Source organism: Penicillium waksmanii, assembly GCF_028829765.1.
Source record: "Penicillium waksmanii strain IBT 27052 chromosome Unknown utg000002l:1.0-3326099.0:1.0-3328782.0, whole genome shotgun sequence".
Classification (NCBI taxonomy): domain Eukaryota; kingdom Fungi; phylum Ascomycota; class Eurotiomycetes; order Eurotiales; family Aspergillaceae; genus Penicillium; species Penicillium waksmanii.
Genome location: NW_026643249.1, coordinates 627126 through 648212, shown reverse-complemented (window position 1 = coordinate 648212; position 21087 = coordinate 627126). Strand labels below are relative to the sequence as shown.

Sequence of the window (21087 nt, the reverse complement as noted above, 5' to 3'; positions counted from 1 at the left end):
AACTATGGCATATAAGTACAAGTGGATGTGGTCCCGATTGCGGACCCGCCTCGTCTCGGGAATAACTACTCAAGGAGTCGATAGCTTTTCTCCGAGTCTGGGAGCCGACTAAATCCGTCCTCCGAGATGGAGATAACCTTAAAATGGGTTCGTCGGAGCTCTGTTCGGAGGTGCTAGAGTAGTGCGTGATCTTAGCTACCACATGGAACTGCTTCGGACGATTAGCCCTGAACGGGTAAGCCAAGGCGATCTACTCTGTATACGAGTACGGGAGAACTGGAGGGAAACATGTACACAAGTTGGCATTCTATCATACTAGTAGTATCTTCAAGTTTGTAATCTCTAGATCTCTCCATATTCAGCAAGGTAGGTGACAGTAGATCAAAACATGTAAGTGGTAATCTAGTAGTTAGTTACTTAGTTACTAACTAGTTATACTAGTACTAGTACTACTACAATCATTTTATAGAGTTACACAAGTCACTGTCACACCTTCAACTGTTACCTATACTGAAGGTGAGGTAGTGAATCAACTACTCTGTGGTCGCGGGTACATTCTTCTTCACAGTCGGAAACTGAGTTCCTCCACCAAACAGAATCCGACCCAAGACAATGCAATGGGCCGACCGGGTCTAACTGCTATAGGCCAGTACTTGAGCATTGACAATGACAATGACACTGACATTGAAATCGTGCGATCTCGATCTGCATGTGCCGATCGCCCCTCCTCCTCCAACCACCCACTTTCTGCATTCTTCACGTCACCACTCCCAGCACTTCGCACTTCAACTTCCAACTTCACCGGGTCACTGCATCTCACTGCATCTCACTGCATCTCCCTGATGCTTCGGAATGGCATCCAAGCAGAGGTCGCGCCTCCCCATGAAGACGGTCCAGGCTCCCTCCCCGATCGAGGTCCTGTCTAACGCATTCTGGCATATCTTCCGCATTTCCGTCTCCTTTGCCCTCTTATCTGTGGACAACACCATCCTCATCACCGCGCTGCTTCTTGCGCGTCTTCAATCTGTGGTTGATCGGTATCAGAGACCACGACATGATCTACCGTTTTATCCCAAAACCGTGTTGATCACGGGTATCGGTACCCCCCCACGGTTTAGCTCTCGCCCGAGCTTGGGCTGCGGGGGGACACCATGTGGTCGGGGCAGACGTCGCCGACCTCGATCTCCCCGTCCGATCGGGTGGAAGTATGTCCCGTACTCTTCTCGTCTTCTACCGTGTCCCCAAAGATCATTACATTTCCCGCATCCTGGACATTATCCATCGCGAGAAAGTGGATGTGTGGGTCCCTTGCTCTCCCAAGGCAACCGCCATTGAAGATGCGACCGCCAGACAAGTGATCGAGAGTCGGACTAGCTGCAAATGCATCGCTTTTGACACCGATTTGGCCACGCGGTTCCTTCACACCGACTCCTTCGCCCAGTTTCTCACTGAGAGGGATCTCCCTGTGCTCGAGCGCCATCAGGTACACTCGCGTGACTCGATCCACAAAATCTTGCATCGGTCGCCCAGCAAGTCATATCAGATCCAGCGGCTAGGCTCCAGTTCGAACGACACCGCTCTACTTCTACCAAAGCGCACTTTAAGCAGGACTTACTCGGAAGTCAGCGAGATTCAGATCAACCAAGACTATCCCTGGATCCTTCAGCAGCAGAGTCGACTAGGGGAGTTCTATGCAGATATACTAGTGGTACGGGGCCATGTCCATGCCATCAAAGTTCGGCTTGCGGAGACTCAGAAATCACACTGGGGTGCATCCCCGGTGGACGAGGCACTGGCGACGGCCATCCATCGTCTCATGCAAAGCTTTGCCGTGAAGGGGGAGCGCGTATGACCGGGCACCTTTCCGTTCGACTTCTAGTGGATGAAGAGTTCGACCACTCTTCCGTTCGCCATACCATTCATATTGCGGACTGTATTCCGGGCGCTACGGCTGCGGAGAATCTTGTTCGCGATGCGACCTGCCCTGTTGCCGGCTATCTTGCTGTACTGGCACCCGAGCCTGCGAATCAGGGTAGTTGGGAGGTGGTGGCGACACTATCCCCGACTCCTCGCCCTAGATCGGTATTGATTGGGAGTGAGAGTGAGAGTGGGCTGATCACCGGCTTATCTTTACCTTTTTTCCCTTTGAAGCTGGCCAGGCGAGCCAAGGCCCTCGTTGAGGCGGAAGCGATACCTTTTATCTTTTGGAGAGATCCATTGTTCTCCTTTCGGGATCCTTTCCCTTGGTGGTGGCATGTGCATGTGTACCAACCATTGCGGGCGATATGGTTGTTGATGAAGCAGATGCGGGAGACCGGGCTTGCCAATGGGCCATTGTGTGGGTGATGGGATGGAATTATGAATTATGAATGTATGAATGATGAGAGCGCAGCTCAGTATTTCGGGATTGAATATAACTTATCAGCAATGAATTCAGTACAGCAGCACTCTAACCGTAGCTGACTATACTTCATACTAACCATGGTCCACTCCAACCTTTGCCATGTGGTCATTACTCGTATACCAGTGTACATATTTGTATACTAGTTAGTACGGCCGTAACCTGAGGATACTCCACTACACAAGTAGCATACAGGGCGAACACTACCAGCACTGCCGTACCGACCGCGCCGCGTCTCCACTTTGGTGTGGCTGAAGGCCCCAAAATAGAAAACCACGGGCTGTCGCCTGGGCGATCGTCCTGAGACTCGCCCGCGATAAAACAGTCCGAGTCCTTGACATCAGCTCTGATCGAAGAGATTACTTCTCCCTCCCCCTCACCTCGTCGATCCCCCCTATCCCCATTACATTACCCGACTACATCCCCATACTCCATACTTTAACTAGTACTACGGAGTAATAACCACCATCTAACTACGACCATCCCGCATCTCCACCGGGTTACCCACGACAGCCAAGAGCCTAAGGCGTTGCGCGTCCCCCAAGCCGCCCCATTCTTATTATTTCCTCAAGTTCCAACATTCTTGACCTCCAACTGTCTTTGGGTCTTTTATAACCCCCCCCTACCTGTCAATCATACCGAGCTTGATTTGACACCCTTCCTTTCCCGTGGGTGACTTTGGAAAGGGTTGAGACTCCCTTGCAGTCCGTCGCCTTCACTTTCTACAACCATGGCCAAATTCCGGATCCCCCGGCCCTCCGGTGGTAACCTGGGGAGGACAAAGAACTTGCTTCATTTCACACAGGCCCTTATTATCTTCGTGGCCTGGGCCATGACCATCGCCATCTGGACCAAGGGCGATGGCATCGACGGCCGTACCGTCTGGTATTGGATCTTGGTAAGTTGCCAGTCTTGCTATCCTTCCACCTCCTCCACCTCCCCCACCTCGAATTGAACCTTGCAGCTGACAGCCCTTGGTGTATAGTGCTGGATCAGTATCCCCGCTTTGGTTTACCTCGCTGCCGTCCCCATGTGGCCCCGGGCCCGTCGCTTCGGAAATGTCTACGCCTTCGCCACGGTCGATGGGCTTTATGCGCTCTTCTGGTTCAGCGCGTGGGTGTGTCTCGCTTCCTACGTCGCACAGGGAAAAAGTATCGGCAAGTCCAACGACAGCGATAGCAGTTCCGATCAGGATAAAAACAAGCGAGCCAGCAGCACCAAGAAAGGCTGCGATAACTGGGCATACGGCAATTCCAGCAAGTGCAATGTCAGCACTGCCACGACCATTATTGGCGTTGTGATCTTGTAGGTTATATGGTTACTTTTGGACAGCGAGATAATCCAACACTAATTGGTCATTTTCCTCTGCAGCATTCTCTTCGGCATCACCGCATGGATGTCCATCCGCAACGTTATGCACTTCCGTCGCACCGGTACCCTCCCCGACGCCGTGTCCGACCCGACCTTTGCCGCTCAATCCAAGGCCGCCTTCTCCAACAATCCACCCCACGACTTCGAGGAAGACGAGGAAGACTTCCGTTCCGGCCGGGGCGGTGGCATGGCTGCCTCCTCGCGCGGCGACCAAGACGAAGACTACGCCCTCCTGCAACAAAACGAGGCCGATGATCTGGGCCGATCTGCAATGCACGGCGCGTACGATCCCACCGCACCCGCGCCTAGCAGCGTTCTCCACGACTACGGCAACACTAGCTACACCGGTGCGGAAACTAGCTATACCGGTGCGGAAACCAGCTACGGCGGTTCCAACACTAGCTACGGTGACCGCAATACCAGTTACGGTAGCGGACCTCAGGCGCCGCAGCACATGCCTTATTCTCCCTCCGAATATAGCACAACAATGAGCGCATACCCGCGGTAAAAAAAAAAAGTTCCTGTGGGAGGTAGTGGGAAGAAGCGCCCTGGATGGCATGGAATGCTCGCAATGAATACCCCGATATCATCACGTCGCTCTGCTTGTTTTTTTTTGTGTCTTGACATAACATGACCACGGAGTGGAGTTGGCAGGCGCATTGTTTTTTTTTGCTTTTGTTGTGTTGTTTTACCTTCATCGAGGAGCGTTGGCATTGGCTGCCGTCATGATTCAGGCCCTCGGGCAACGATTGTACTTTCTGGATGTAGCAAATAGATCATATTGATGTGAATTGTGGTTTTCAATTATTCGTCTGTATCGTCCGTAGACTCCGTAGACTCAGTAACCTTCAACTAAACCGGGCTACACCAAACATGGTGCTTGTGCCTGTACCTGCCCCAGATTGGCAGAATGTCCACCGCCTCGGGCTTTTGGAGGACAGCTCGCCGCAACTCGCCGCAGCGATCACCTTCAAGTTGAAATACCACTCCATTTCTCAGAGGTACATTGCATGATACGAAAAGTCGCATATTTTTCCTCTCCCTGGTATGAATCTAGCTCACTTTGACTATTCACATAACCCTTTCCCGCCAATCCCACATTCCATTTCCATCCACCATCTACATCCTCACAGCACTAACATAGTAACCACTACCAAAAACAAAAGCACACACACACACACATACACATCTCTTTAAAGAAGCAAACCAGGACTCCTACAGTCCAAACACCACCAAAATGGCCAGCGAAATCGACCTTTACAACCAATACCCACTACACATGGACCCAGCCACAAAAGCCATCACCCTCCCCCAATCCTCCGCCTACACCACAACCCAACAAAACACAGTCACCAATGAACTAAACGAACTAAACGCCTTACACCGCGCCCTCCTCTCCCTCGACCCGCCCAACATCCCCCCCCACCCCCCCCCCCGTAAACCCAAAGCGCAGCGCCCAAATCACCAAGCTCCGCGAAAGCGCCAACGCCGCCTTCCGCAAGAACAACTACGCCGAGGCCGTCCGCCTCTACACATTCGCCATCGATATGGGCGTTACTCGGCCGGGCTGGGAACCCGTTACCCTTGCGCGCGAGGAATTGGCCGGGTTGTATGGGAATCGGGCACAGGCGCAGATGGCGCTTCAGGCGTGGCCGGAGGGATTGGTGGATGCTAAGTTGAGTGTTGATTCGAAGCCGTTGGGGAATGTTAAGGCTTGGTGGCGGGTTGGGAAATGTTTGGCGGAGATGACGAGGTATGAGGAGGCGAAGGGGTTTTTGAATAAGGGGATTGAGATTGAGGGGCAGGGGGCCGATAGTGCGAAGGAGTTGATTACGTTGTTGGTTGATGTTAATGCTGCCTTGAAGAGGGTTCAGGGTGCTTAGAGCTTTTGAGTTGGTCACTGTTTTTGTCCCCCTTTCTTATAAAGTATTCCTTCTTCCTTGTCTCTTTGCATAGGTACTTGGCTTGTTAGCTTCCAAGGCTGGTTGACTATTCCCGAATTGTTATGGCGTTTAGGATGAATTCATTATTTTGTTGTTTGATTTTATATACCTAGGTATTTCACTGGTACTATTCCAAGTTCTTCCTGGGCTCAGTGACTGCTTCGTTCATGCTCCTATCCCCGGCCTCGTCTTGGACCCATTCAAATTCGACAAACCCCATTGATTCTAAGATTTTTATAGGGAATAGGTTCAATCAATCCATGATGGATTAGTCTCGAGTTCAAATTTTAGTCTATGGCCCGAAGTTTGGTAATAACTGTAATCCGAGTTGTAGAGTAGTAGGGTCACTTCCTATACTAAGGTACGATATATATATGCCATCATGGCATCTCAAAATTTCAAAATTGTTAGAATAACATCTCAAAGTCCACATATTCTCGACATTCAAGTGACCTTTATGATATTTAAATCAAAATCAAATAATTTCAATCCCCCAAACCCGCAAAACCATTAAATTGGACCATCTGCTCGTCAATAATTCAATGTAGTATACTCGTGGGTAACCCAAACGCTCACCGCCCCCACCAACCTCCATTTTCCGCCCCCACGGCCCAATCATACATATTTAAAGATCCACCCACCACCCCCCAAAAAAATCAATCAAGGAGCCACTCCTTGAAATGCAAAAAGACAACTCCGATAGGGGGAATCGAACCCCCGGCTGCCGTGTGAGAGACGGCGATGTTAGCCACTACACCATATCGGACTTTGTTGAAAGATAGGTGAAGTTTTGGCTTCATTAACCATCTGTATCTTGAGCCATAAGAAACTAATACTTGAAGCTGTTCCCATCCGCCTTCATATAACGCAACAAGCAGTCATGATACGATGATCACTCCCATCACTTCTTCGTACTAGCTGAACCCGCCGCTCCATTGGACGAAGTATTGCTTTTGCTGCCTGACTGACCAGCAGCCTGACCGTTTCTGCTTGAACTAGCTGCGCCTTGGACCGGGGTATTGTTTTGACCACTGGAACCTGCTTCTCTCTCCGCAAGACTTCGCAGAGGTCGCTTCGGAAAGCCCGGATAGAAATCGATATCCGCGTAAGTCCTATGAGATTCAAATAGTTCGTAAAATTTGTCTCTCTTATACAACCAGGGAATCCCATCAATGTCCGTGGTTTCTCGAGTTTGTAGAGGCAGCTGGGCATTTGTCTAATACAACCTGGTTAGTTGCTTTGCAGCATGAAGAAGAATGATACGGGAGACATACCAAGATGAAAGTCTCGGGATCGAATTTCTGAGCCTCAAGGATCTCGTATTATCCCTATATGGTACAAAATTTGCAACACCAATTCATGGTAAAGTCCATTGGAATAATGTCAGTTCTTCGGTCCAAGCGAGAGAAGGGGGTAAACCACCGGATCAAAGAACACAAGGTCGATGGAAGCCACCCAGCTTGTCATTCATGAAATTAAAATCACTGCTGATAGATTTTACCCTGAGCCGGGCTGTGCGGGGTACTGCGCTGGCAGAGGCTCAGTCGTTTCGAAACATATACATGTTTTCAGCCTATAAAAGTGGTTCAATTAAGCGTAGAGTTGTAGCGCGCGGCAGGTTTCCGCTGGGCCTTGGGACATGATTGGCTGAGAACGATGGCAGTGCCTGACGCAAAGCCTTGCCGATACAGTGGCGCGCGGCACGATGGCATAATTAATAGGCTGAGGCCCAATGCTCCAAAGCCCTGAGAATAAAGGTCAAGGAAGGGCCGTGGCTTGGCTTAAAATCAAACTCCCTCCCGATTTTCTGTACCCAGATAAAGTCAGTCCAGCGAAGGCTTCACGATGTCTAGCACCATCGATATGACAATGTTGTCTAAAAGCGAAGAGACTCTAGACACCAGAATATCCGATAGCAGAATAAGTGAGTTCAATCCCAGTACTTCCTGATTATAGGGTCTATATGTTCATATAACCGAAATGCAGAATGTTACCCGAAGGGGTATCCCGAGTTGGCAGCATTTATGGAGAGCGATCCAGGATTTGGTATACTGCGTCGTTTCAACCATCTGCACCTACGAAATCTCTTGTACATGCAAGAAGAACTCACATCCATGGACCGACGTCTATATGAGATCGATACTTCGGAGACAGATGAGCTCAACAATATGACCCGAAAGGCCGATGGAAATATAGACAGGATAAATTTGATGACGGAGATTCGAGTAAAGCTCAGAGAATACGGTACAGTTCTGCCCAGGTGAACTATATTGCTGAGATCACGATCTAATAGTACTAACTCTGGGACCAAACCTTAGATGATTTGCTTGTTGCATACCATTCCATATTTAATCTCAAATCCCCCTCGAAGGGGGATTTACAGAATTTCCGTCGATGGTTCCATGCTATGAATCCCCTTGTCGAAGAGGAGACTGGCGCGTTCCAGAATACTAAGGATCTCTGCTCCTTGAGCTCTCAAGTCTCAGATTTTGCCTTCCTAGAAACTCTAGTCAAAGGGTTAGTGGCGAAATTTATCAGGAGCAAATGGTTCGGCAAGGTAATTGCCTCGAATTTTATGACATTGCTGTGAGATCCGCTAATTTCAATTGGGTCTAGATATTTAAAGCGAATGTATGTTCTCTTTCTTGCTACGCAAGGCTTTATGTGGTGTCTTATTTTCTCTCACGATAGACCAAGCATCAATGGGACCCCAGACAAATCGTCTATGCATCAGACAATCGCATCTACCGAGCAATGAGATTGACGACAGTGGTCGCGGCGTCATTTTCACTCTTAATTCCAATTATTGTGTTATATTTTGTTCACACTTCGGCATATCGGCTAGTCAGCATCGTCCTATTCACTCTTGCCTTCTCGACCTCTCTTTGCATATTCACGAAAGCCAACAGCTCGGAGATATTTGGGGGAACTGCAGCGCAAGTAACAATTACTCGAACTTCCTCTACATGGAGACTAATTATGTGAGTCTAGATTTTCGGCGGTCATGGTTGTTTTCGTGGGGACGGGGCTCGGAAGTTCTTGAGTGAGTGTCATTGTTAGGACAGCATGTATTGCTGGGTAATGAAGGGACAGGACTTCCACATAGTTAATTCGGGAGACCTGTTAGCTCTCGTATGCTGCTCGAACTGTATCAGGTTTTCCGTCGGGCGTATCTTGATTATTATCTATTATAGCGGACTGCTTTCACGGTGTACGATACCAAACTATGCCAATGTATTTACTTGTTATATCACAGTGGCGCCGCCAAAGTTTCCAACTAGTACCTACTAATATGAAATAGATAGACCAATCTATTCCGTCTTACCAACAAGGGGCTGGAAACCTTTGCGGCGCCACAGTATGAGACCGAAAGGGATGGACCTGAGCCCTTAGGCTCCTATTTATTAATTCCTGTTAGTGTCATGATTGATTGGTGTGGACTGAAAGATACATGGAGGTATCATGTTAGGGTCCAATCATTTCGCATCTGCAAGCGCCCCCACGCGTCCAAAAAGACAATGCGTCCGCTTCTCTCTGTCCAACTATTGGGCATGAGAGACTGGCGAGGCTCCCTTCCCCATCCTTAGTTGATGCAAGAGGCAGGGTAGCTGAAAGTTATGACGTGGCAATTCAGCCTCACTGCAATTCTTGATAGACCCCTAACCGCCTTCTCCCTTCCTATACTTACCTCTCCATTGTACCCAGGATATATTTGCTCAGAATGGCAGAGGCTATTGGGTTTGCGTCCGCTGGTGTTGGAATTGCGTCCTTTGTTGTCCAAGTTTTCACCAGCATTAGTGCCTTGAAAGCTACTCATCAGTATAACCGAGAACAGGCACCAAGAGAGCTTCATGATCTTACCAGCAACCTTGAATTCTTGAAATTATGTTTGGAAAGCCTCCAGCCCTTTGAGGGAAATCCGCTCGTTAACCATGCAATTCGAAATTGTCAATCAATGTATAACGACGTGAACAAAGCTTTGAAATCACTTCTAGAGAAGATGCACCGAAGTCAATCTAGCAAAAAAGCCAACTGGAAATTCGGTCTATCTCCGAAAATTCGCAAACAGATCGAGGAAATTGGAAATAAGATTTCACAAGTTATTCAAATGCTGAATACGTAAGTCCCGACCTCTCGAAGTAAGCGGGGAATTAGTACTCACATTGAACTGAAGCTCTATACTCCTTTTGATACCGATTCCCCCCAAGAGCATCGAGCCAAACTCCATGAATTTGTCCAGCTCACCTAATACACTGCCAAATACTGTGAAAGACGTACCTGATGACAGCAATGCTATCTCTGGCGGAAGAAATACAGCTCTCGCGCGACCCCGAGATCATCCCATCCGGCGAAAATCTTGCACAACAAGACACTGCCACTGCTCATGCCACATGACGGAAAATAGCTTTGGTCGCCACTGGGGATTGGAATACACGCCGCTTTCAATAATGTTTGGGAAATGTGACAACCACCTATGTGACATGAAAGGCGTTCGCTGGAAATTTCGATTTTCTTTCAATGATCTCGGTGTTCCGTTGGCACTTCTCATGGATTTTGAATTCATCCTTGGCATGGGAAAGTATTCTCTACGGCCTGCCCTTAGCGTACAACGCGTGATAGCATATACATCTCCAGGATTTGAGATTCTGTGGAGATGTCGAAATGGTCTTCTTTCATTTCCCGACGCCCAGACTCAATTCCGTGAATTGAACAGATCGTCGTCTCCTCTGCGACAACACATCAATCCGGGAGGAGACAACTACGTTCGGGTGAATTTTCTTATAAAGACACTTGAGTGGAGCTCAGCTAATGAACTTCAAGGAACTGCTTTGTTATGGCCCATGGAATAATCAGATGAATCAATTTGCTCTTCTTCACCTATTCGCTAACGAGCTGGATATGAATCTCGAGGATGAAGGAAATGAGTGCGTTTCCCATCAAATATTGGGTGATGATTATACTGACGGAGACTACATATTAGATTACTTCTAAAGTGCGCTTCGTGGATTGGGGAAGGCAGCCATCTCAATCTACTTGAAATTATTCTCTACTGTGGATTCGATCCCAGTGGAACTAATTCGCCGCTCTTTCAAAAATGGCCCTCTCCTTGTTCGCCTAATTGGATTTCTGAAGAGCTAACACCAGATCCTTTCTTTATTGAATTTCTGAAAATACTTGCAATAGATAATCCGGGTGAGTGTGTTTATTTCTACAATCGTAACAGTTACTTATGACTATATTCCCCCCAGGATTTGGAGGATCGACTCCTCTTCAAGATGCTGTTCTATGTGGACGAATGGAGACTCTCCGGTCTTTGGCTTACAATGTGACAAACTGGGAAGATCATCGAAACTTTCTAGGACAGACACCTCTGCACTTGGCAGTCTATAACCCCAAAATATTCAGAATGATTCTGGATGCCGGGCATGACCTGGACGCTACAGATAGGTGGGGTATCACCCCGCTAATGTACGCAGCTGCACTGGGACTAAGCGATATCGTGCGTTTGCTTATTGTGGAAGGTGCAAGAATAGTGATGTGTGATACCCGTTGGAATCGGAATTTCATGAACTACGCGTCTGTTCGTGGACACTGGGATTTGATCCTTGAATCACTCCACACCATACGTCAGTGCTACGGTGAAGAGGCTTTCCAATATTATGTTGGCATGGCAATTATGCGTCTTGTGTCTGAGGATACTTGGCTTGGTGATCGAAGAACGAAAGTCTTCGAAACCCTTCTAGAGCTTTTCGATGATGTGAATTTTACATTCACAGATTCCCATCGGGGGGAGAGATCTAACAACTTGTTGCATTATGTTCAAACGGAAGAAGAGCTCCACGCCCTTGTTCGCTGCGGGTTCAATGGGTTTAACCAGCCCAATAGCGATGGCGAACTTGCAGTTTCGTCGATTGTGTGTCAGATCGCGGATTTCAACTTGTTTCGGGGCTGTCTTGATCATGGGACAGATGTCAATCATATAAACCACAGCAACCGTACTGTCATATTCAAACTGATAGAGTGTCTTGGCAGGCTTCAATATACGACCTGGGATACTATTGAGTCAATCAAGCTCTGTTTACACCGGGGGATCGATATCTTCCATACCGATAGCTGCAGGTGCGCCTGCTCTATTAATGGCTGCCATATCTCTGCTGGATTCAATATCGCATTCAAATCAACAATCTTCGCTCGTGGATCTATCGTCAGTTTTATCTGGGCCTTTGAATGGCTCTCAATTGTTGAAGAGTTCCACGGCCACGAGGCAGCAAAAACGCTTCTTCTCTCATTCATTCGCCGGACGCGCTTTGATATGCTCAAGATAACACATGTATGCTGTCACAAGGGTGAAGGTATAGGTCGAAAACGACTCGGAATATTTGACTACCAGGATGCCATCGGAGATGTCCAAGGTTTGTTGAATGAGGAAGAGGACATGATCGAGATACTAGAGGAAGAGATGCGAGGATATACCCGAGAAAGCTTGGAGACACTCGAATGTATTTGGTCGCAGTTACTCAAGAAAAAGTACAAAGAGGCCCTTGAAAAAGCCCAGGAAAAACTCGAAAGAAAAGGAAAAGAGCCAAAAAAGACGGTGAGTTGCCGAACTTGGCCTATAGATGGATTATGCTGTGTGCCAGAGCTGATATGAGAATAGTCAATCGGCCCTCGATATTATATCGATTACAAAAACGATACCTACAGCCACTGTATGAGCGTGGGCTGGGACCCAAATGTAACATTCGACCAGCATGATCTGCTACGAGAAGTGTCAGAATACGTCTTCTGGCTTCAGCACGAATATTTGCGAAAGCTTGACCACCTGGAAGACATTCTTTTCAAAGCGGGTTGGTATGAAAGACGAATGAGTTGGCTTGCCAAGCTTGTTAATACAATGGAAATGTCGGTCCAAAAGATCAAACAAGCAGTGGAAGGAATAGACTTCGAGGAAACAAGATCGGAAAAGATTGATGGAAAGACTATTGTGGAACAATTCTGGACTTCGATGAAGGCAAGGAAGCAAAAGCATCACTGAATGACTAGGCAATTGTTTAAAATAAAACAGAAGTTCTTGAAAATTGTCTGCTCGAGTGTCCTTAAAAGTGTTCACGTGCATCTATACTCGGAGTTAACTACGAGTAACGAGTGCCACATAGTTTGGTTCACGCTAGTCCCATTCGGACATAGCGGTGGTGATTACGGATCCACTTCTCCAACCAATCACACTCCCATAGCGAGCCCTAGCCGACTTACGTGAGCAGCACATCATGTGACGCACAACCGACCCGCATGCTGCAATATTCAAACCACGAATTCTCATCCCCGACCAACGACAACCCCATCCATACGACCCTGAAGGAGGCACCGTTCAAGATGACTGTTCGCAACCACGGTGTGTACTCACAATCGCCCTGCGCCCTGCGCTATTCTATCGAATTCCCCCGATTCAAAAATACTGACGGATTTGTGCTATAGGTATCGCCTCTTCGCGGAGCAAGTCCCGCAAGGTAATTATCGATCAACCACCGACCGACCGAAGACAATCGACTCACAATATTTACAGGCTCACTTCTCTGCGCCTTCCAGCCAGCGTCGTGTTCTGATGTCCGCTGCTCTCTCCACTGAGCTGCGCCAGGAGAAGAACGTACGTTTTCCCACCAAGCCGATATACCCACGAATCCAATGAGGAAAAATAAGAAGAGGAAGAAAAATCTTGAACGAACGATCGAAATCTAACACAATCTGCCCCCAACAGGTTCGCTCCATCCCCATCCGTGTCGGCGACTACGTTACCATCACCCGCGGTTCCCAGAAGGGCCGTGAGGGCAAGGTCACCTCCTCCTACCGTCTCAAGTTCGTCATCTACATTGAGAAGGTCTCCCGCGACAAGAGCAACGGCCAGAGCGTCCCTATCCCTATCGCCCCCTCCAACGTCGTCATCACCAAGCTGCACATGGACAAGGACCGTGAGAACATCCTCGCCCGCATTGCCAAGGGCCGTGAGGCCGTCCAGAACAAGTCCGCCTAAGGGATTCACGATGCATGGGGTTTAGGTCTATTTTGCAATGGCGGTAATAGCGCAAGTTTGTTTAAGGAGCCCTCGAAAAAAAGAGGGTTAACCAATCATTCCGAAATCAGGCGCATTACGGTCAATGAAAAATGAAAAAATATCGTTCTTCTTCCATTCGGTGTCAATATTTACAGAGCCATACCCATCTCTTCCTCCGACTATCGTGCCGACAAGGTGTCACGGTTGTTTGGTATAGTGGCTATGGTAACCTGGGTAGAAACTGTGCTGAGGGACATGCTCGATTCACTGAAGCTGGATCGACGCAAGAGTCTGCAATTGACGTACACGCTGGTGCCTTGATATCTAGAGAAATGTAGGAACGCCATCAGTCACGTTTTCCAGTTTGTACGAATCCCCGTAGGAAGGTCGGCAAACAAGTAGGCTAGAGCCTTTCCAAAGGTAGCACCGTTCAACAGTGTCTCACCATGGGCAATTGTAAAACTGGAGCGTGAGTAGACCGATTTGTGGGGTCAGATCCTCCATTGACAGCCCCAGAGTCACTGGAGCCTCTCTTAGTACTACTTCCAAGATATGGGTTTCCACGTCAGAGAAACTACCATTGGGAAGGCGACACTTCCCGGCAATGTCAGGCTTTCATTCCTGGATATTCTCTCTCTCCACCCATCGTCACTTTTTAACCATGAGCGAAAATTGAGCACTGGCTAGTGGCTCCTTAGTCGCTTGAATGACCGGTGGGCCCGACATGGTCTAGACGTCTACTCACTGACAGGATGTCAAACTGGCCCACGCCTTGGGTAATAATACCAGTAATTTTATTTCAAAATATTCAATTCAAGTTATGAAGCATGCGACAACTAGTCACTATTCATAAAATTGTCGTTTGGTGAAGGTCAATAATATTTGAGGTATTTCAACATGAGCAAGGAACATACAAGTTACTACTGGGTTTGACCACTGCCCAGGTGCTCGGATTTCTTGCGATCATTGAGAACCTTGCAAATTTTGACATTCGTAACCGAATCTATGCCAACCTCAAACTCGGAGGTCCTTACTATTGATGCTGACATATTTTTGTGACACCTTTGTTTAGAGAGACTCGGAGAAAACCATGAACTAGTTACGGACATGCCATGGCTAAACCATGGGTCAGAAAACCATCTCGATTTCCAATTGACAGGGTCATATAGGTAAAGAGCAAAGTGGCCCTGAAAGCAACATTTGGTAAAGTCGAAATGCAAATCTAGATAGTTTTGGAATGAAAAAGAACGCCTTAAGTGACACATTTGGTGCCTTAACTTGAGGGTCGACCCCAGCCATAAACTAGGAGAGCGTTTTGCATTACGAAATAAGTCCTAATGCAAGAGAATCATATACCTTTCCACACCATAGCGGTCAAAGGATCGCTGGTACATCTCAATATTGTGATTTTCTTGGCAAGTGAATTTATAATTTGGAATCGCCCAGACAAACTGTATGAACTGGGCTTCGTATACGAAGGTCTCATAGCGATATACTATATTGTGTGGTCGATCATATATACGAGAAAAAAACACGAGGAACGAACAATGATCATTGGGCCGATTGGTGGTCGTCTGATCCGTTCCCAAAATGGACACGAGGAGCTGCTCCTAGTGGGTAGTATGGTCCCGGAACTTGCGAGGGTTAGTTGGCCTTGATATAGTGGTATTCCGCGAACCTCGGATCTGTCGCTTGCTTATTTCTAAAATCCAGCGAAAACTTGAATGGGCATCTATGGATTGAAGGGGAAATATATTCCGATATCGCTGCAAGAGAATCATATTCATCGCGGACCGAAGAGAACTTGAAGTTTAACCAAAATGTCAGTGGGCGTGTTGGTCAGCTTTGATGTTATCCCCAGAAAAACCGAGCTTTAGAAATTTCTTCAGTCCTCGTTATTTTTTCAATTTGGACACTTGTTCAAGGATACCATAAAAAATCCGAAATTCTGGTGACCTTTCGACTTTGGCTTCCTCCCACTTTTGGCATCACCTTTGGCCATCATGCTATCTTCTGTGTGTTCAAGGTCCAAGTAAGGATGGTAGCACATATCTGCCCAGACATAGTCTGAAAATATTAGCGGGATATAAACCCGATAAAGTCTGGACATATTTCGAACTCAATGCGCTGAGGAGCCCAACCTTCATCATGCGCTTTTCCCAGCGGAATCTCTAAAGAAGATGTACCCCTTTGTTGTAAACTTAGGAGCAGACTCGCGATTCTTGGCAAATGGAAGGAAATAATCTAGCCTTTGGTAATCGGAGGCATTGCCAAGCAGTCAAAACAACCCGGGTTTGGCGGTATTTTGAACTGTAGTATGGACCACGATATTGGACCACGATATCGCGCATGATAACAGGCCCAACATTTGGTAATCCGGGTGGAATGTCCTTACAAATTTCAGGATTCATTTGCCGCAATTAAGAAAAATAGCAGATTATAAGAAGCCTCCCGGAGTTTGGGACGAGTTCCAATGCAAGATACCTAAGCAGATTTTGCGTCTTAAAGTAGTCACCCAACAAACCGCCACGAGGAGCCCGATTCAAGTGGATCGAGTCTCGAGAAAGATCAGACCAGGTTGTCTGACCTTGAGGCTGGATTTCCAAGCCTAATCGGGAGGTGCGTCTTCATCGCGATAATGGCCAGCTCCCCGAGCAACTACTTAGGTGGGATTCGTGACATACTCGAGTAATGACGGGAGGGCGCCGGTTAAGATTGGTCGTTGAATCGTTGGCCGCCACTTACAGACCTGTTGCTCATCACACAGCCCCGAGTCAAGCAGGTGGTCTAATTCCACCACTGGGTGTGGGAGACATTCGCGCCAGATGATGCATCTCAGCTTGGAGGGAAGGCGGGTAAATAATGGGAATCCTTGGTCGTCGTTGCTATCCATGGTAGAAGCTAGAATGAATTCTTTTGTGATAAGGGGGGGTTAGAGTGTCTAACTTTGAGGCTCACGTTTTCGGGTTGCTATATTTTCAAAACGATCAAAGAAGATTGCAGGGAAAAAGTGAGGAGAAAGCGTGGATCACGTGCCTTTTTTACCAACAGGACTGCTAATTCTTACTCTGACTAGTAGTAATACAAACTCTAGCTATCATAGGTGTCCCAGGATGTTTCAGATATTAGAGAAACTATATTCAACCTAGGAGAGAATGATGGAGTGTGGGAGCATACAGAGTGGTGAGAACTTGAAGTATTGTCTTCATACTCGTAGCATTGCTATGAAAATATTTATTTTTCTTAGTTGCCTGTTTTTGGAGATCAGATCGTAGGGAGTACAAGTATAGCCGTGCTTATTCTGCAACCAAGAGGAGATACGGTATATCGTACTGATCGTAGTATTTAAACTTAAATTATATGGTTGGGAACCTTGGAATCTCGCATAATGCCTTTGATCTCTGCTTAAATGCAAACCGTGCTCGAAATGGCCTAGCCCTTATTCCAGACGATTAAGGCGCTACCTCCGAGTGGTCGCCGAGTCGGAGTCGGGCGCCTATCGGCTTTACCCGTTGAAGCCGGGAGGAAGCTCGAACTCCGAGAGGTGGATTTGTTTACGGGTCGCTTCTAGAAGGGCTAAAAGGGAGTCCCATGCGAGAAGAGCAAGTCCGAGGCACTGTAGAGTTCACAGTCAATCCAGGCAGTCCGATATCGCGGGGGGGTCCTCGCAGACGCGCTTAACCCGAATAGGACTAGCGTTGACATGGAAGGGCGTGCAGCATGCAATTTGCATTCCTCGGACCTCCACTCTCCTCTCCGGTTGGCACTGCTATTGGCATGATTCCCTATGGAGTACGGAGTACCAAGTTGACATTGACATTGATGGTCATTGAACCATGACGTCCTTCTATACGAGAATGTTCTCCTCTCGTGCGCTCCATGGCTTGAATGGGCTTACCTAGCCTTAACCCTCAGCCTCACCTGTTCGGCCCCGCCGTCTCATGACATTCTGCTATGACTGATGCCTTTATCGGCCCACGGCAGAGAAGAAGCCCTGGGACCGGCCAACTTACAAGGACCCGATTCGATTGACAGGCCCCTCTTAGTGCCGCATGTGGCCCCAGCCCATAGGAACCCAGACTCCACTGTTGATTATTCACCCTGCCCTCTACCCCAGACCAAGGATACCCCCCCTCGCAGACCGACTCTTTGCTCTGCCATCCCCCGTTCTTGTATTACTTGTCTCCGAGGGCTGTTCAGGTGAAATTGATTATCCAGGGACAAGAAAAAGAGTAGTCGCTTCTTCTCCACAATGGAGTACTTCGACTTTGAAGGTGCTTCGTCAGCCCATGAGTCAAACCATCAAAGCGATGATATCGCCTCGGTTGATCTTGAGTTCGACGAGCCTGAAGAGCAGGAGGACAGATTCGACTCGCTGCTCCATGACCAGAAAGACCTACCTCTCTCTTTTCCTATTGACCCGCCCGTCCCGGAGTCGGCCGAGCAAAATGTGGATGTTCCTGTCGGCCCCGATCAAGACACCGGAGTCTACCCCATGTTCCGAGCCCATGAACCCTGTGACTTTTGCCGCCGCATGGGCCTTGACTGCTTTATTGCAACGAGAGGTGTGATGCAAAAAGCAGGTTGTACCTGTTGCATCTCCCTCTGGCGCGAATGCAGCTTCACACACGCCAGAGTTCCTGGCCGCTTCCTCCAGACTTTGCATCCAGTGAACGAGCACACCTACACTTCCAAAGGTGGCTTAACTGGACTCAAAGCATTGAAGTCGGTCTCGTACAATACATTTGGCGACGACCCTGATGGTCGCTCTCGCAAGTCCAGTGCTCGATTTTCTCGCAAGGCGATCAATATCTTGAAAAGTTGGCTTCGCGAGCATAACGACAACCCTTACCCTACCGAACCCGAGAAAGATCAACTCAAGGAGAACACGGGCTTGACAAGAACCCAGATTGCCAACTGGCTTGCCAACGCTCGTCGTCGAGGCAAGGTTCCCCCAGCCGGGGCCGAGTCTACCGGTTCGGGAGCTGTCAATATCCCCGGACAGCAGCACCCTAGGGATGTGTCTCTCATGACTCCTTTGGAACGTTGGAAATACTCCCCTCCTGAGAACGAACCGGCCACGATCAGCGATATTAACCGTGCCTTGGCCAATCCACCTTTCGATCCCGCGCGTCAACGTCAGAAATCTGGTCACGTGAGGGGTCGCCCGGGGTCGAGTACCAATGACTCAAGCCACGCCAGTTCCGAACATAAAAGATATACCGCCTCGGGTAGCAGTTTGGATACTAGTCGGTCTTCCCTCTCAGACCTCTCTTTTGCATCTGCCTTTTCCCACCGGTCCTCCTTGGGCTCATTCGGCTCAATGGATCGCAAAGAACGTCGTCGTCGCCGCAAGACCTCGGTGCCTGTCAATACTTTCAACCACCAGAAGGCTCGAGCATCTCGTCCCTTCCAATGTACTTTCTGTACCGATTCATTCACGGCTAAGTACGATTGGCAACGTCATGAAAAATCAATGCATCTCATCCTGGACCAATGGACCTGTTCTCCTCACGGCGGCGTAACAGAGGAGAATGGTATACTTCGTTGTGTTTTCTGCTCCATTGCCAATCCAGACAAAGATCATCTAGAGACACACAACTACATCAGCTGTCAAGAAAAGTCACCGCAAGAGAGAACCTTCTTCCGAAAGGATCATCTGAACCAACACCTCCGACTCATGCACAATGCGAAGTTTCAACGATGTATGGACAAATGGAACAGCAGCATCACCAACGTGAAATCCCGCTGTGGATTCTGTGGAACTGTTCTGCTTACCTGGAAGGATCGAGTTGATCACCTTGCTGGCCATTTTAAGAATGGAGCGAACATGGCCCAATGGCAGGGCGATTGGGGCTTTGAGCCCTGGATCCAAGAGCGTGTGGAGAATGCAATCCCTCCGTATATGATTGGTTATGAATGGCGATCTCCCAACCCTTGGACGACTGATGGCAACCCACCAGCGCTGCCTGTCCCGAACGATGCCAACTGCTATCATCGCCTGTCACGCGAACTCACGGCTTACATCCACAACCAAACAGCGCAAGGAATTGTCCCGACAGATCAGATGCTACAAGCCGAGGCTCGTCGGGTAATTTACTGCTCGGAAGATCCTTGGAATCAAACCTGTGCAGACAACCCTATCTGGTTGAAGGTCCTAAAGCGCGAGACGGGCCTCGAGGTCGCTGTGAACGACGAGACCATTCACTTTGCCGACTTGGGCCTTCAGCCTCCATTCGCCACTGTTCAAAGTGGCTTGCGAGAGCCTGCACAAGAAGCCAAACCACTGGCAACAACAGTCTTCCCGGGTGCACTTCCCAGTCCCGCGGTGTCAAGTCCTGGCATCCGAAGCCCCGCCTACCCTGGAACAGGCTTTTCATCCGCGGCGGCCAGTCGACCGGGAAGTCTTTCAGGGAGTTATGCTGGCAGTTCAGGGATGATCTCGGCTGGGGTCCCAGCCTTTGCTTCTGATTGGGGCAGCAGCATGACTGGTGGCCAAGCCTCATCCTCAGCACCCGCAGATGGGGGAGCACCTGATCCACTCGTGCAGATGGGATTCGACCCAGCCTTCCTGCAGCGCTTGAACGATAACTACAGTGAGCTCACGCCGCCTGATATGGATAGCATGAACTTGGTCGAGCCAGGTGATTATGATGACAAGGGAAAACAGCCTTGGGTGGATCCAGCATCGCAGATCCAGCCTGGTATGGTTCCTGCCTCAGATCCTATTCTAATCACCCGTTCCGAAGAAGGCGGCCCTCCTGCGTCAAATGTGGCCCAGCCTGGTATGCCTGCATTTCACGATAATATTGGACACTTTTGAATGTTGTGATGGAATTTGATGCATTTCGGCTTGAGCGGAGTTGGTTAAAAGTTAATAATGTGCTGGAATGATTATGCGACGGAAAGCAAAGCAACAGTATGAATAGCTCAGAATATTAGTTTATTTTCTCTACATTGTTAGAAATCAATTGGCGTTTTAAATTTTTTCCCTCATTTTCCCCTTCTCACCTTTCTACCTCGTGGTGGGTGGCCCGATTGACAATCAAACCCCACCAAGGCCAAGCCCAACTAAGGCCTTTCTACGATCGGAGCCTCTCCTATTGCTTCTAATCTGACCTATGCATTCCAATGATTGCGTACCTGATCCACCCACTACACACGTGGGGACCCGGGATTTAAATCGAATTGGGCTGTCTTTGCCAGGCTCCGTGCCGTCCGCATAGCTTGACTCATACCTTAGGCCACGAACTGATTAGCAACACCGCTCTTCATACATCATTTCTTCAGACCCAAGATACTGGATGGTGGGTTTCTTCTCG

General features: G+C 48.6%; 8 protein-coding genes across 8 annotated transcripts; all 8 read left to right on the top strand.

Annotated features, from left to right (window-relative positions):
• Positions 1 to 852: 852 nt before the first annotated feature.
• N7481_001911 (uncharacterized protein) lies at positions 853 to 1852 on the top strand (the record flags this gene model as incomplete). Its single annotated transcript, XM_057261130.1, is given in 2 exon segments — positions 853 to 1099; positions 1119 to 1852. The coding sequence occupies 2 exon segments, from the start codon at positions 853 to 855 to the stop codon at positions 1850 to 1852; spliced, it is 981 nt and encodes a 326-aa protein (XP_057126062.1).
• A 1279-nt stretch (positions 1853 to 3131) lies between these two features.
• On the top strand, positions 3132 to 4280 carry N7481_001910 (uncharacterized protein; the record flags this gene model as incomplete). Its single annotated transcript, XM_057261129.1, has 3 exons — positions 3132 to 3299; positions 3387 to 3706; positions 3773 to 4280. 3 exons carry the CDS (start codon positions 3132 to 3134, stop codon positions 4278 to 4280), a joined length of 996 nt encoding a protein of 331 aa, XP_057126061.1.
• A 729-nt stretch (positions 4281 to 5009) lies between these two features.
• N7481_001909 (uncharacterized protein) lies at positions 5010 to 5655 on the top strand (the record flags this gene model as incomplete). The annotated part of the gene is made up of 2 exons (XM_057261128.1): positions 5010 to 5120; positions 5221 to 5655. The coding sequence occupies 2 exons, from the start codon at positions 5010 to 5012 to the stop codon at positions 5653 to 5655; spliced, it is 546 nt and encodes a 181-aa protein (XP_057126060.1).
• Positions 5656 to 7560: 1905 nt separating this feature from the next.
• On the top strand, positions 7561 to 7979 carry N7481_001908 (uncharacterized protein; the record flags this gene model as incomplete). The annotated part of the gene is made up of 2 exons (XM_057261127.1): positions 7561 to 7639; positions 7702 to 7979. The coding sequence occupies 2 exons, from the start codon at positions 7561 to 7563 to the stop codon at positions 7977 to 7979; spliced, it is 357 nt and encodes a 118-aa protein (XP_057126059.1).
• Positions 7980 to 9436: 1457 nt separating this feature from the next.
• Positions 9437 to 9838, top strand: N7481_001907 (uncharacterized protein; the record flags this gene model as incomplete). The annotated part of the gene is made up of 1 exon (XM_057261126.1): positions 9437 to 9838. The coding sequence occupies one exon, from the start codon at positions 9437 to 9439 to the stop codon at positions 9836 to 9838; it is 402 nt and encodes a 133-aa protein (XP_057126058.1).
• Positions 9839 to 11122: 1284 nt separating this feature from the next.
• Positions 11123 to 12751, top strand: N7481_001906 (uncharacterized protein; the record flags this gene model as incomplete). The annotated part of the gene is made up of 2 exons (XM_057261125.1): positions 11123 to 12310; positions 12374 to 12751. The coding sequence occupies 2 exons, from the start codon at positions 11123 to 11125 to the stop codon at positions 12749 to 12751; spliced, it is 1566 nt and encodes a 521-aa protein (XP_057126057.1).
• A 338-nt stretch (positions 12752 to 13089) lies between these two features.
• N7481_001905 (60S ribosomal protein uL24) lies at positions 13090 to 13744 on the top strand (the record flags this gene model as incomplete). Its single annotated transcript, XM_057261124.1, has 4 exons — positions 13090 to 13108; positions 13192 to 13223; positions 13280 to 13360; positions 13472 to 13744. The coding sequence occupies 4 exons, from the start codon at positions 13090 to 13092 to the stop codon at positions 13742 to 13744; spliced, it is 405 nt and encodes a 134-aa protein (XP_057126056.1).
• A 4273-nt stretch (positions 13745 to 18017) lies between these two features.
• On the top strand, positions 18018 to 20588 carry N7481_001904 (putative homeobox and C2H2 transcription factor; the record flags this gene model as incomplete). The annotated part of the gene is made up of 1 exon (XM_057261123.1): positions 18018 to 20588. One exon carries the CDS (start codon positions 18018 to 18020, stop codon positions 20586 to 20588), a length of 2571 nt encoding a protein of 856 aa, XP_057126055.1.
• Between the last annotated feature and the right edge of the window lie 499 nt (positions 20589 to 21087).